Genomic DNA, 12,762 nt, shown 5'->3' on the forward strand with positions numbered 1-12,762 from the left:
GAATGGATATATATGTATGTATACCCACATATTCTTTATATATATATAAAGGCATACCCAAACACACACACATGCACGCATACTACGGAATATTACTCAGCCATAAAAAAGAATGAAATCTTGCCATTTGCAACAACATGGCTGGATCTAGAGAGTATAATGCTAAGTGAAATAAGTCAGAAAAAGACAAATACCGTATGATTTCACTCACATGGAATTTAGGGAACACAACAAACAAACAAAGAGACAAACCAAAAAAACAGACTGTAGAGAATGAACTGATGGTTACCAGAGGGGAGGCCAGTAGGGGGATGGTTGGAATAGGTGAAGGGGATTAAGAGTACACCTATCATGATGAGCACTCACTAATGTATAGAATTGGCGAATCACTATATATTGTCTACCTGAAACTAACATAACACTATATGTTAACTATATTAGAATTAAAAAAAAAAGAAAAAGATTAGTTGCAGAAACTTTTTTTTTAATAATTTCTTTGACAGAGAGAGACACAGCGAGAGAGGGAACACAAGCAGGGGGAGCGGGAGAGGGAGAAGCGGGCTTCCTGCTGATGCGGGACTCGATCCCAGGACCCTGGGATCATGACCTGAGCCGAAGGCAGACGCTTAATGACTGAGCCACCCAGGCACCCCTAGTTGCAGAAACTTTAAAAAAGATATTGTCACTGTGTCGTAATGAGAAGTTATTCTGAGAGAGAGAAACTTTTTCTTAGTTTGGAATTTGAAGATGAATTTGCTATGTAACTCCTGAACAATCCAATCAATGTCCTCAATAATATTTTATATCAAGTTCTCTATATCTGATCATTTTAAACATAAATGCAAAATAAGGGTGTTCATGGGATAAAACTCAGTAGGTACAAAAAGTCTATGATTTCCTATCACATGTCTCTTTCCCAGTGACACCTAGTATCATTTTTTTGTGTATATTTCCAGAGAGATTCTATTAAAAATGCAAAGATCTATGTGTACACTTACATGTACATTTTTAAACATGAACAGTAGCATAGTATTCTATGTATTGTCCTATAAACTTTTTTTTCACTTAAAAAAATCTATCTTGGGAGATCATTCTGTGTCATAACATAAAAAGGTCCTACATATTTTTTGCTAGCTGTATAGTATGCATGAATCCATAATGGGATACACTATAACTAGTTTCGTTTTAGAGGGTATATAGGGCCTTTCTAATCCTTTGCTATTATCAACAATGCTGCACTGAATATGCTTATATATAACCCCATTTCACAAATGTGCAAGCATGTATATAAGATAAATTCCTAGGGTATGTACATTTTTAACTTACTGCTCTTATTAGATATTGTACCAATTTATGCCCCTACCACTTTCACCAATATAAATGTTTCATCAAACTTTATTTTTGCATATTTAGTTTTTTTAAACAGTATATTATATATATATATTATTATATATATTATGGTTTGGTTTCTTTTAGTGTAAGGTTAAGCATTTTTTTCAAGTTTAAAAACCATTTGTGTTTCCTTGCCTATAACTTTTTCTTACTTATTTATAGGACCTCATCGATATTACGAATGATTGTACTTTGTTGGTTATATGGGCTTTAAATACATTTTCTCTGTTTATCACTTGTCTTTTAATTTTGTTTATAATGTTTTTGTCATGTAGAAAATTTTGATTTTTATGCAGTCAAATTTGTGGATATTTTCTATTACCACTTCTGGAGTTTGCTCATTTACAGAGATGATCCCCACTCTAACACTGTTACTTTAAAATTCTGTTTGATTATATTGTTTTGCAAAATATGCATGCATATGAGTACGTGGAAGGTTATATTCTTGCTAAAATTCCCTTTCCTTTACTGAGAAACAATAAAAAAAAAATAAGAAATAAGCCTTCATTTTTGATGTGGCAACTGGAACAGTGAGGGAATCCATGGGAAGACAGTAAGCCCCTGCTTATGATGTAGCAACCTTGGGGGCAGTGCAGACCAATGAGAAGCTGCCTCCTCCCTCCCATTTCTGACAACAGAAGCAGGAGAAAACACCATAGAAAGCCTAAACCCCTCTCACAAGCTGGCATAAAGATGAGCTCTGATTCTATTTTTCAGTGCTCCCTGGTGAGAACTGCAGGACCTACCAGGACTTAGCTGGGGAACAAATGGTGATGCTACTATTTCCTCTGATTATTCTACAATAAATAGGCTCATTAAATAAGAGCTGGGTGTCATAAGTGCTTAAACTGATAGGCCAGCTAGTGGTGGTGGTGCAGTGATAGGGAGGCTACGGAGAATAGGGACAACCTGTTATTGTCAAGTTTAAGGTGGAACTATGGAAAAACGCTCTGGGGAAGCCAAGGTTACAGTGTTTTGAGCCAAAATGTTGTTAACAAGTGGTTAAATGATAGTGGTTGATCACAGTGCTTAAGGCTCAGAACTGAAAACAGGTCTAGACCTCAAGGCAGGTAGGTCTTTATGGTTTAGACTTTTTTTAGTGATTGTTAACAGTCTTCTTTAAAATATAAGTATTGTGTTATATTAGTCCTCTAGCTAACTTAGGGTCACCTAAAAGAGCATGGCATATATGTACTAGGCATTTAATAAATATTTGTTAAATGAGCGAATAGCTAACATGATAATAGCTTACATTTATTGAATGTTCTAAGTACTAGACATAGTGCTAAGTATTTTTTTTTTTTAATCTAATTTAATCTTCACTACATCCTTTGAGGTAGTTATTCTTAGGCTCACTCTTCAGACTGGAAAACTGAGGTTCAAAAAGGTTATGGAGCTGTGTAGCTGGGTTTGAACCCTGCCCTGACTACTTTCTAGCACTTATCTTGGGTAATATAGAAAACAAGAAAAAAAGAGACAGAGAGTATATCTATGACTTAAGAGAGGGAAAGAAAGAATAGAAAAACAGGGGAGAAAACCATCAAAGAAATAACATAACAGAATTTTCCAAAAGCTGAAGAAAGTAAATTTCCAGATTAAAAGGGCACAGTGAGTACCCAGCATGATGAATGAAGAAAACTCATATACTGAGGCATTCTAAAGACTTCTAAAGAAGAAAAATGATGACCTTCAAAGGAATGAGAATCAGGTTTGTATTAAATTTCTCATCAAAGACATTGATAATGAAGAAGGAAAATGAGTTTGAGCCTAGACCTATCTAAACTATCAATCGAGCATGAGAGCAAAATAATGATTCTGTCATATATGCAAGGACTCAATTTACCTCCCTCCAAAACAGTGAGAACCAAGAGGGCCCAAGATATATCAGAACTACACACACACACATACTCTCTTCTCTCTCTGCTAATAAACTTGGGACTTTATCTACATGAAGCAAAGCAAGTTCCTAGGAAAGGCGGTATGCTCACATGCCCTTTGTCTCTTCACAGAGCTCAAAGAGGACAACAGATGGAAGACTGTGGACCCCAGTTAGCTTCTTACTATTCACGATAGTGTTTCCTATACCATCAGACAGAAATAGTCCTGGTTCAAGCAAGGTATGACACAGAGACTCATGTAAACTCAAGATGAAAGAAAGCTTAACACTACTTCTGGTCCAGAAGATTACCCTATTTTTACAGACGCACCGAAAACCAGAGGGAAAGTAGTAAAAGATCTTTTGCCTTTTACTTAGATATGCTGGACATTATTACACTAATAACCACTTTTCAAAACTGTGCAAGGTAGAACCATATCCCTATTTTACAGGAGAAAACGACACAAAATTTAAGGACATGACCAAGGTCCCAGAGCTAATATGTAATGTTTATACATTTTAACGTTCCTGAATGTTTAATAGAACTTTTAGGAGTATAAAAATAATGTTATTCATGCATTAAGGAATTCATAATCTTTTACACAACATTTGACAAAGTTCTTGATAATGATACGTATTCTGGTATTTATAGTGAGATAATTTTAACTTCAGTAAGAGAAGAATTAATACATTAGCTGTGAGAAACCAGATAATATATATTAACAAACAATGTTTTTTTAAGACACTGGAACTGATAAATTAAGAAATGTTACATTTGTGGCCACTTGTAACAGGCTTTCCCTAATGGAAACAGTTACCTCATACTGGTTCTCTAGTTAATTTATTTCAAAAGGTAACTCAATTAAAAATCAGTTACATATTTTAATGTGACCTAACTATTGTGATCATGTGCTTACTCAATGTACAGGGCATCTGAAGTATTTTTTTTTTTTAAAGATTTTATTTATTCATTTGAGTCACAGAGATATGAGAGAGAGAGAGAGAGCATGAGCAGAGGGAGAGGCAGAGGGAGAGGGAGAAGCGGGCTCCCCACTGAGCCAGGAGCCTGATGTGGGGCTCGATTCCAGGACCCTGGTATCGTGACCTGAGCCGAAGGCAGGTGCTTAACCATCTGAGCCACCCAGGTGCCCCACATTTGAAGTATTTAAGTAACAAAGTACAAGTCTCTTAGAATCCCAAGAATTGTCTCCTTTACATTTTCATATTTCTTTCTTTCTTTATTTTTTTAAGATTTTATTTATTTATTTAATTGACAGAGAGAGAGAGAGAGACAGTGAGAGAGGGAACACAAGCAGGGGGAGTGGGAGAGAGAGAAGCAGGCTTCCCGCCGAGCAAGGAGCCTGATGCGGGGCTCGATCCCAGGACCCTGGGATCATGACCTGAGCTGAAGACAGTCGCTTAACCAACTGAGCCACCCAGGCGCCCCTACATTTTCATATTTAATATTGCCTCTTTACAGTTTTAGATTTAATATAAGTATGATCAGTAACATACTATCTTTGAATAAGTGTAAAATACTCCCTTAAGTGTTACTGATCATCTGCCATACATGCTTCATAATTCCTATCTTTTATTACAAAATGACAAAATAATAGTAAACACTGGAGTATACAAGTTTACAACTTAATGAAGAAAATTTACCTCTCTTTCTCAAGTTCTTCTAAATAACCGGTATTTTCTCTGCTTCCGTTTACAAACCCTCTTCTTGGAAATGAGCCCATAGGAACAGGACTGCACTCTCCTGAACGACTAGATACAGATCCTTCACGGCTTCCATAAGAACGGAGGGACATTTTTGACCGTAGTTTCACTCCAGGGAAATTACTGCTATCTAAGTTAAGTTCTAAATGAAAGAGAGACAAGTTTTTATATAACAGCTGCTTTAAGTGGTCTAAAATATTGCTAGGCAATTATATTGTCTTAAAAATAAAATATTAGGTTCATTATTTCAGTCTTCAAATTTGAACCCATTTTATAATATAATATACGTTATATATATTACATAAAGCCTGTGGAAGTACTAAATTATGGCAGCTATAGAGCAGCAGATTTATGCAGGGAACAAAGAATCCTTATCACAAATGTTGATGCTGTGAGATAGTCACTGACTTCTGGTTCCAGGTAGAATTGAAATATATACAAATATCAAATCATTAAAAAAAAGTGTTCACTGCAACTCTAAATTTTTAACAGAGGAACCACAAATACACATGATTGAATAAACAATTATTTAGGAAGAGAATGACTAAACTTTCCCTCCAAAGTAGCTTGAGTCAAGGGGGGAAAAGAGTATGTTAAAGGAAAATCAGACAAAATATCTTTCCTTAGATTCCTGCTAAATAATAATATATTTTAGGACCCAAAGGTAATTTCTCAGTCTAGTTTCAATTATAATAATCAAGCACTTTCCCTGTTTTGATATTTGAATTTTTAAGCAACAAAATGAGAAAGATTTTTTAAAATTCTACTAAAAATTGCATATGATCAGCTTATATATCTGAAAAGATAAAGCAATTCTATCCTGGATGGAAGAGAGGACACTATTCTTTCAACTAAGGCAATAGGCCCAGTCTGTGGTGTACAGCTTACTCAAGGTCTATATAGTGACTGGCAGAACAGCAATGAGCTTTAAAAAGAGCTAAAAATGATCAAATAAGGAATCTAAAGTAGTTGATTTAAAGCCAGTTAAATGTTTAACTGAAGGAATGACAAGTAAATACACAGTTTACATATCTGTATTTTAACAACTAAATCCTAATAGATAAGGCTGATATATATTATGGTATTTGTAGTGACATAATTTTAACTTCAGTAAGAGAAGAATTAATACATTAGCTGTGAGAAACCAGATAATATATGTCAAGCAATGTTTGAAAGCAAGAAAACTGAAAGCAACATTCAAATCAAGAGAACCTGTATTTGGATATACACACCTAAAGTTGACAAGTGGAGCTTAAAAAATTATTTTAAAACTTTTAAAAAAAATCTACCTTTGAGACGCTCTAATAAATCAATCTGTCCAGAAGAAGCCATAGCTTCATCTTCAATACTTCCTTGTAGTTGTTTAAGTACTTCCTGCAAAAAAGAATACAATATATTACCATAACAAAACTCTTAATAACTTCTTGAAGATATGATTCGAAGTTTCTTGACATTTAGGTGTGCTGGGGAAAAAAGTTTCAGATCAATGTGAAAATATATCTTAACCTATAAAGCACTTTACACATATTATCTATTAATAATTATGAATAATAAATTATATCCCGACAATAGTGATATTTTGTGATAATGGAGATTATGGGGAGCCTCCATAAGATACATTATCCCTAACTTTTAAAACATACAACAAGGTGAATTCTCATTTTTCATATGGGTCAATCAAGACTCAAAGCCCTATCCAAGCTATAAAAGCTAGTTATGTGTTTAGAATCCACGTCTCTGAAGCTTGCACCAATATGACCATGAAAAAACCCCAAATTAACAATTATAATATGCTGTTTTATTTAACACCCTAATACATATTCAAGCTTTTATATACCATATTTAAGTATTACTACTAGCATACCGAATTACATTCAGCAGATACTGAAATAACTGTATGCTCACTGCCTCCTGACTTTTGATGCCATTATGTCCTTTCCCATTTAAATCCTTCTCTTGATAAATTTTCCTCAAAGAATGTTGGAAACTGTCATTTTCCACCAGTTTTTCTGCATGTTCCTTAATAATAATTTATGTTATATCTTTTCTATTTCGGGGCATTCCATTCAAGTTTCCAGCAAAGTCTTTTTTGGCCAATTAGGTTTCCAAATGCAAGACAATGTTCTTGAATGTTTATGACCTTGTAACTATGGGCAGTATTCTCCAAAATGAAAAATGATCCATAATCAGATGAAAAAGGAAATCTTTCAAAAAGTGAATGAATGCAGCAAAGACAACTTTACTGGTTTACCTTGACAGTGACATGACTGGCATTAAAAAAGAATGCCTATGTTAACAAGAAATAGACCGTGGTCTTAAGATCTGACTTTCAAATAATAGACCACGTTGGAGGTTGAAAGGCTTCAGTAAGTAGATACAGGAACATGGAGGTGACTGATACCATGTTCAGATTATTATGGCTGAAATGTATCACATCTGTGGAACAGGAAACAAATTTGTACAGGGATGCCATCTTTGAATGAATGTAGAGTACTCTACAACATCTACTCTAAACTTCAGGACACCATTGCTTCCATAAAGTTCGAGAACTATCATTCTAGGCTATCTGTGTTTTTCAGGATCCCAATTCTTCCATCCATCCACTGCTACTACTTGTAGTCCTTCAGTGATCCTTTAATCTTATGTCTATTTCTTATACTCCCCAGCCTTGCAATTCAACAACTACCCTTCCACAGATAACTTCAAATTGTATGTCTCTAATCCTAACCTCACTTGCAAACTTCAGATTCACTTTCCCAATTTGACTGATAGATGCTTTACATCTGGATGATATGCACTTCCTATGTAAATGTCCAGAACTATCATTTTGTGCCACTACAATTTGTTCTTTGCCTTGTATCTTGTCAGTTAAATGTAAATAGCCTTTTCTTCCCCACTCAAATCCTTAGCATCACCTCCTTCATGTCACCAATTAGTTCTCAAATTCTGTATTCAACCTCTAGTATTTCTCTTAGAACCATCTCTTTTCTAGTCTTACTGTCATTATCCTGATTAGTAACCCTTCCAAACTACTAAAATAATCTCTTATATGGTCCTACCTTGCATAGGACTTTTGTATTCAGAGTAAGTCTATATTTTATTTATTATTATTATTATTATTATTATTTTTAGAGTAAGCCTTTTAAAGCATAGCTCTGATCAGGTCTCCATACAAGATTCTTCTCCAAAGTTTACAATGGTGGTCTGAAACTTCAGTATGGATCAGAATCACCTGAAGAACTAGTTACAACACAGACTGCTCATTTCAGTAAGTAAATTCAGTAAAACCTTCATTTTCAACAAGTTCCCAGGTGATGTTGATGCTGAAAACAATCATCAAGATGTTACCAGTGGTATTCTAAGAAGGTGGGGTTATAAGCAATTTTTTGGCTTTTTTTGGCTTGTTTTGTAATTTTTCAAGAATGGGTATTACAAAAAATACTGTTTTTAGAAAAGGTACAAAGATGTAGAAGTTCAAAAACAACAAAAGAAATCCTTGGCATGTCATAGGACATATACTTAATTTTTCAAAACTAAAAATAATAAAAAATTAAAATAACATCAAAACCAAATTAAAAGGCCATGTAACCTTGGACATCCAACAATAAAAATCAAATAAACTTACAGCATTAGCCATACAATGGAATACTATGCAACTATAATATCACAAAATATTTAATGATATGACAAGATTATGACGATATATTAAAGTTTTAAACAGCATGCTGCAAAATATAATCCCATCAAATGCATGCCTGCACAGAATGTTCAGAGAGAAAAATATATACACTGTCAAAGGTTACCTCTGATTTAAAAAAGAATACAAAAAGGATTTTTAATGGGTGATGTGGTAGCTTTTTGTCCCTACTTCCTAATTTTAAAAAATATTAAATATGCACAATTTGTATTAAGAGTTTTAAAAAAAAGTTTCTATACATATTGTTAGAAATCTATTGATAAAAGTTGTAACCATAAAGGTAAATAAAATTATTGAAATTTAAGGTTTAAAATTTTTTTTAAAGACTTTCAGTTAATTTGGCATGTTTGTGAACTTCATATAAATGGAATCATACAACATACAGTCTTTTGTGTCTCATGTTTTTTGCTCACCAAATATGAGATTCACCCATGCTGTTGTATGTATCAGTTAATTGTTTTTTAATGCTGTGTAGTAGTCCACCATATGAATATATCCTAATTGATTTATCCTTTATCCTCTTGATGGGCATTTTGGTTGTTACATGTTATAGGCCATTATGAAGAACGCTACTATGCACATTCTTGCACGTATCTTTTAGTGAACATATGTACTCACTTCTCGAGTACATATCTGGGAGTCTGAATGCTAAGTCATAGGATTTAACTCTAAAAGAAACTGCCTAATTGTTTTCCAATGTGGCTGTACTATTTTATACTCCTACCAGCAATGTATGAGCATCCTGATGTTCCACAGTTGGCATGATCAGTCTTTTAAATTTTAGCGATTTGAGTGAAGAGAAATAACATTTGTATTTCCCTGATGATGAAGGATATAGAATCCCTTTTATGTGCTTACTGGCCATTTATCTCCCTTTTTGAATTGTCTTTACAAACTTTGGCCATATTTTAAAAATTGGACTTTCTTTGGTTATTGGTTTGCAAAAATTCTTTATATATTCTGTACTGAGTTCTGTTAGATAAATGTATTATAAACATTTTCTTCCAGTCCATGGCTTGCCTTTTCATTTTCTTAATGAAGTCTTTTGAAAAGATTTTAATTTAAATTTAGTTTTTAATTTGGTGAAGTCCATTTTACATCTTTATTCTTTTATGTTTAGTCCTTTATGTGTCCTAAGAAATCTTGCCTATCCCAAGGTCACAAAGATATTATCTTGTATCTGCTTTTAAAAGCACTACAAAAGATCTTGGTTTTAATGTATCAGTTTTTTCTTTTATGTTTAGTGCTTTGTCATTCTGTTTAAGAAATCTTTGCCTACCTAAAAACATGAAGCTGTTCTCCATGTTTCCTTCTGGAAGCCACTATTTTGTCTTTCACACTTAGGTCTATAATCCATCTTGAATTAATTTTTGCATATATTATGAGGTAGGGCTCTGAGATCCTTTTTTTTCTTTTTCTTTATGCAAATATTTAATTGCTCCTGTACCACTTATTGAAAAGACCCCCTTTTCCCCACTGAAATGCAGGGATGCCTTGGTCATAAATCAAGTAACCCCATATATGCAGCTACTTTTCTCCACTCTATTTCTGCTAGTCAACTAGTCTAACCTATTACCACACTGTCTTAATAACTTTGCAACTTTACACTAATTCTCAGCCACTATCTCTTTAAATATTACTTTTGCTCCATTTTCTATCCCTGCCCCTTCTGACACTTCAGATTTCCTGTATCTATTTGCCTGTGTCCCTCATAACTCTTACGTACCGTTTTTTAAAAAAAATATTTATTTTAGAGCCAGAGAGAGAGAGAGTGCGTGTGCGCACACACTCACAAGCAGGGGTGAGGGGCAGAGGGAGAGGGAGAATCTCAAGCCAACTTCCCACTGAGTGCAAGGCTCAATCTCATGACCCTGAGACCCTGACCTGAGCCAAAATCAAGAGTCAGACCCTTAACTAAGCCACTCAGGCGCCCCCATACTGTTTTTATTCCCTTTTTTTATCTTTCTGTGCTTCAGTATGGATATTTTCTATAGATTTATCTTCTCACTAGTTTATTAATTCTGTGTTTACAAGCCCATCTAATAAATTATTAGTAAAACTATTTTTTGGTTTTAGACTATTATAGATAACAATTCTTTGTCTAAATTTTCTGAATTGTCATCCATTTTATTCATATTTTTTTAAGACATTTATAATAGTTAAAATCTTTGCTAATTCCAATATCTAGATCACCTTTGGATTTGCTTCTATTAACTATTTGTTCTCTTAATGATCACTCATTTTCCTATTTCTTGGAACTTTTAGCTGTATGCCAATCATTATGTATACAGAAAAAGAGAGACTTAAGATATATTTTCCTTTAGAGTTTGCCCTTTCCACCATTGGGGTCTTACCTCCTCCATCCAGTCAGGAACTAAAAATGGGCTGCAGGTGCAGTTCAAGCAAAATTCACATCTGATTTGACTTGCCAAGTTCTGTGAATGTGTCTCTAAAATTAGACTGAAAATAATACAGGTTTCTGTCTCCTCAGCCCTTAGCGTACTACCCTCTACAGACCTCAAATCTGATATTTATCTTGAAAGGAAAACCAGCTATGTTTAATACAGGCCCCTTCCGTCTGGTGAGTCTGTGTCTCTCAAGCACTGCAAGATTATAGAATATTTCACTTTGCCTTATTCTCAGGTGGTGCCTGACTCCTTAGCCCTAAAAGTTCTATCTTTTGAAGGTAGTGAGCTTGGGTCTTTAATTTCCTACTCCACAAAGTTAAAAATATGGTAAATGTCTTCAGAAGGAGCCCTCTTGTGTGAAAGTAATGTGCCTTTCCCATAGCAGGACTTTGTCTTGTAACATTTAGCTTTCCCAGTCTGTCCCTAGCATCCTTCACAAGACTCAACCAATGTTCCATGGGGAAAACTAGCCATGCATTTGGGGTTCCTCTAAAAATGTCAATACTTCACATCTGGCCACATGTTTGTCAAGACCTACAACAGTTTCTTTCTTCCAGTGGAGTCCTGCTTGTGCCAGCAATGAACAGCAGTCTGTGCTCAGAATTAACAAATACCCCTGGGGAAGAAAATCACCAGCAATGTCAGTTATTCTAGAAAGGGCTCTTTCCTCTTATCAAGTTTAGTTAATACAGTCCTCGATGACTCCACAGTTCTGTTCTCCAACGTCTTTTAAAGTATGATTTTTGTATTTTATCCAGTGTTTTTTAGTTGTTGCAGTAGGAATGATTCCCTGGAGCTGAGTACTGCATTCAACCTAAAAGAAATAGTCCTCAATTTCAAAGAGTTTTTTTAAAAAATGCGACACAACTGCCAAGTAATTCCAAATAAAATATTTTAAAAAATGCTTTGAGAGGAGTGCCTGGGTGGCTCAGTTGTTAAGCATCTGCCTTTGGCTCAGGTCATGATCTCAGGGTCCTGGGATCGAGCCCCGCATCGGGCTCCCTGTTCAGCAGGAAGCCTGTTTCTCCCTCTCCCATTCCCCCTGCTTGTGTTCCCTCTCTTGCTGTGTCTCTCTCTGTCAAATAAATAAATAAAATCTTCAAAAAAATGTTTTGAGAAATGGCAGCTTTTAAAATTAATATGTAATTTTGAAGGAGAGAATATTCATTTGTATTTATAAATCCTGGAAGTTTGGATTTAAAAAATTAGTTATTTACATTATATAACCACACATTATTTCTTAAAATATTTTAAGAGTTTAGAAACATTAAAGGATTATTTATTAGAGATGAAATGTTCTGTGGTGATATCAGTGAAAAGAAAATATTTATCAATGAGCAACTGTGTCATTTCAGGCAGCCTGCTACTTGATCCACTTCTGTTTTTGCCATTATATCAGTTATAGATTCTTTTCATTACCAAATACTAGTATATTTGATAATTAAATCTTCAAAATAAATTATGAAATGTGTCAATCTGAACTTTTATTTCTAATTTCTTCTTACACTCTGAAAATAAGATATTCTACATGTATATGATTTTGCAGTTATAAAACAATTTATAAAATTTCATTCTGTCAAAATACAACAAAGACATAAATAGTTCATTACTAATTTACCTAGAGATAATTTTTTTTAATACCAGGACATCTCTCAGTTTAAATGCTT

At 34.3% G+C, this 12,762-nt stretch overlaps 1 protein-coding gene across 11 annotated transcripts in view; it reads right to left on the bottom strand.

The window, feature by feature from the left end:
- Positions 1-12,762, bottom strand: part of APC (APC regulator of WNT signaling pathway) — a 131,910-nt gene that overhangs the window by 62,499 nt on the left and 56,649 nt on the right. For all 11 annotated transcript variants that reach the window (XM_032403860.1, XM_032403862.1, XM_032403861.1 and 8 more), the window contains 2 exons: positions 6,280-6,364; positions 4,931-5,132 (listed from right to left, as the gene is read on the bottom strand). In XM_032403860.1, coding sequence (XP_032259751.1) covers positions 4,931-5,132; positions 6,280-6,364 — 287 coding nt within the window. The remainder of the gene's footprint in view (positions 1-4,930; positions 5,133-6,279; positions 6,365-12,762) is intronic.

This window comes from Phoca vitulina, unplaced genomic scaffold (genome assembly GCF_004348235.1).
Source record: "Phoca vitulina isolate PV1807 unplaced genomic scaffold, GSC_HSeal_1.0 scaffold6, whole genome shotgun sequence".
NCBI classification, from domain to species: domain Eukaryota; kingdom Metazoa; phylum Chordata; class Mammalia; order Carnivora; family Phocidae; genus Phoca; species Phoca vitulina.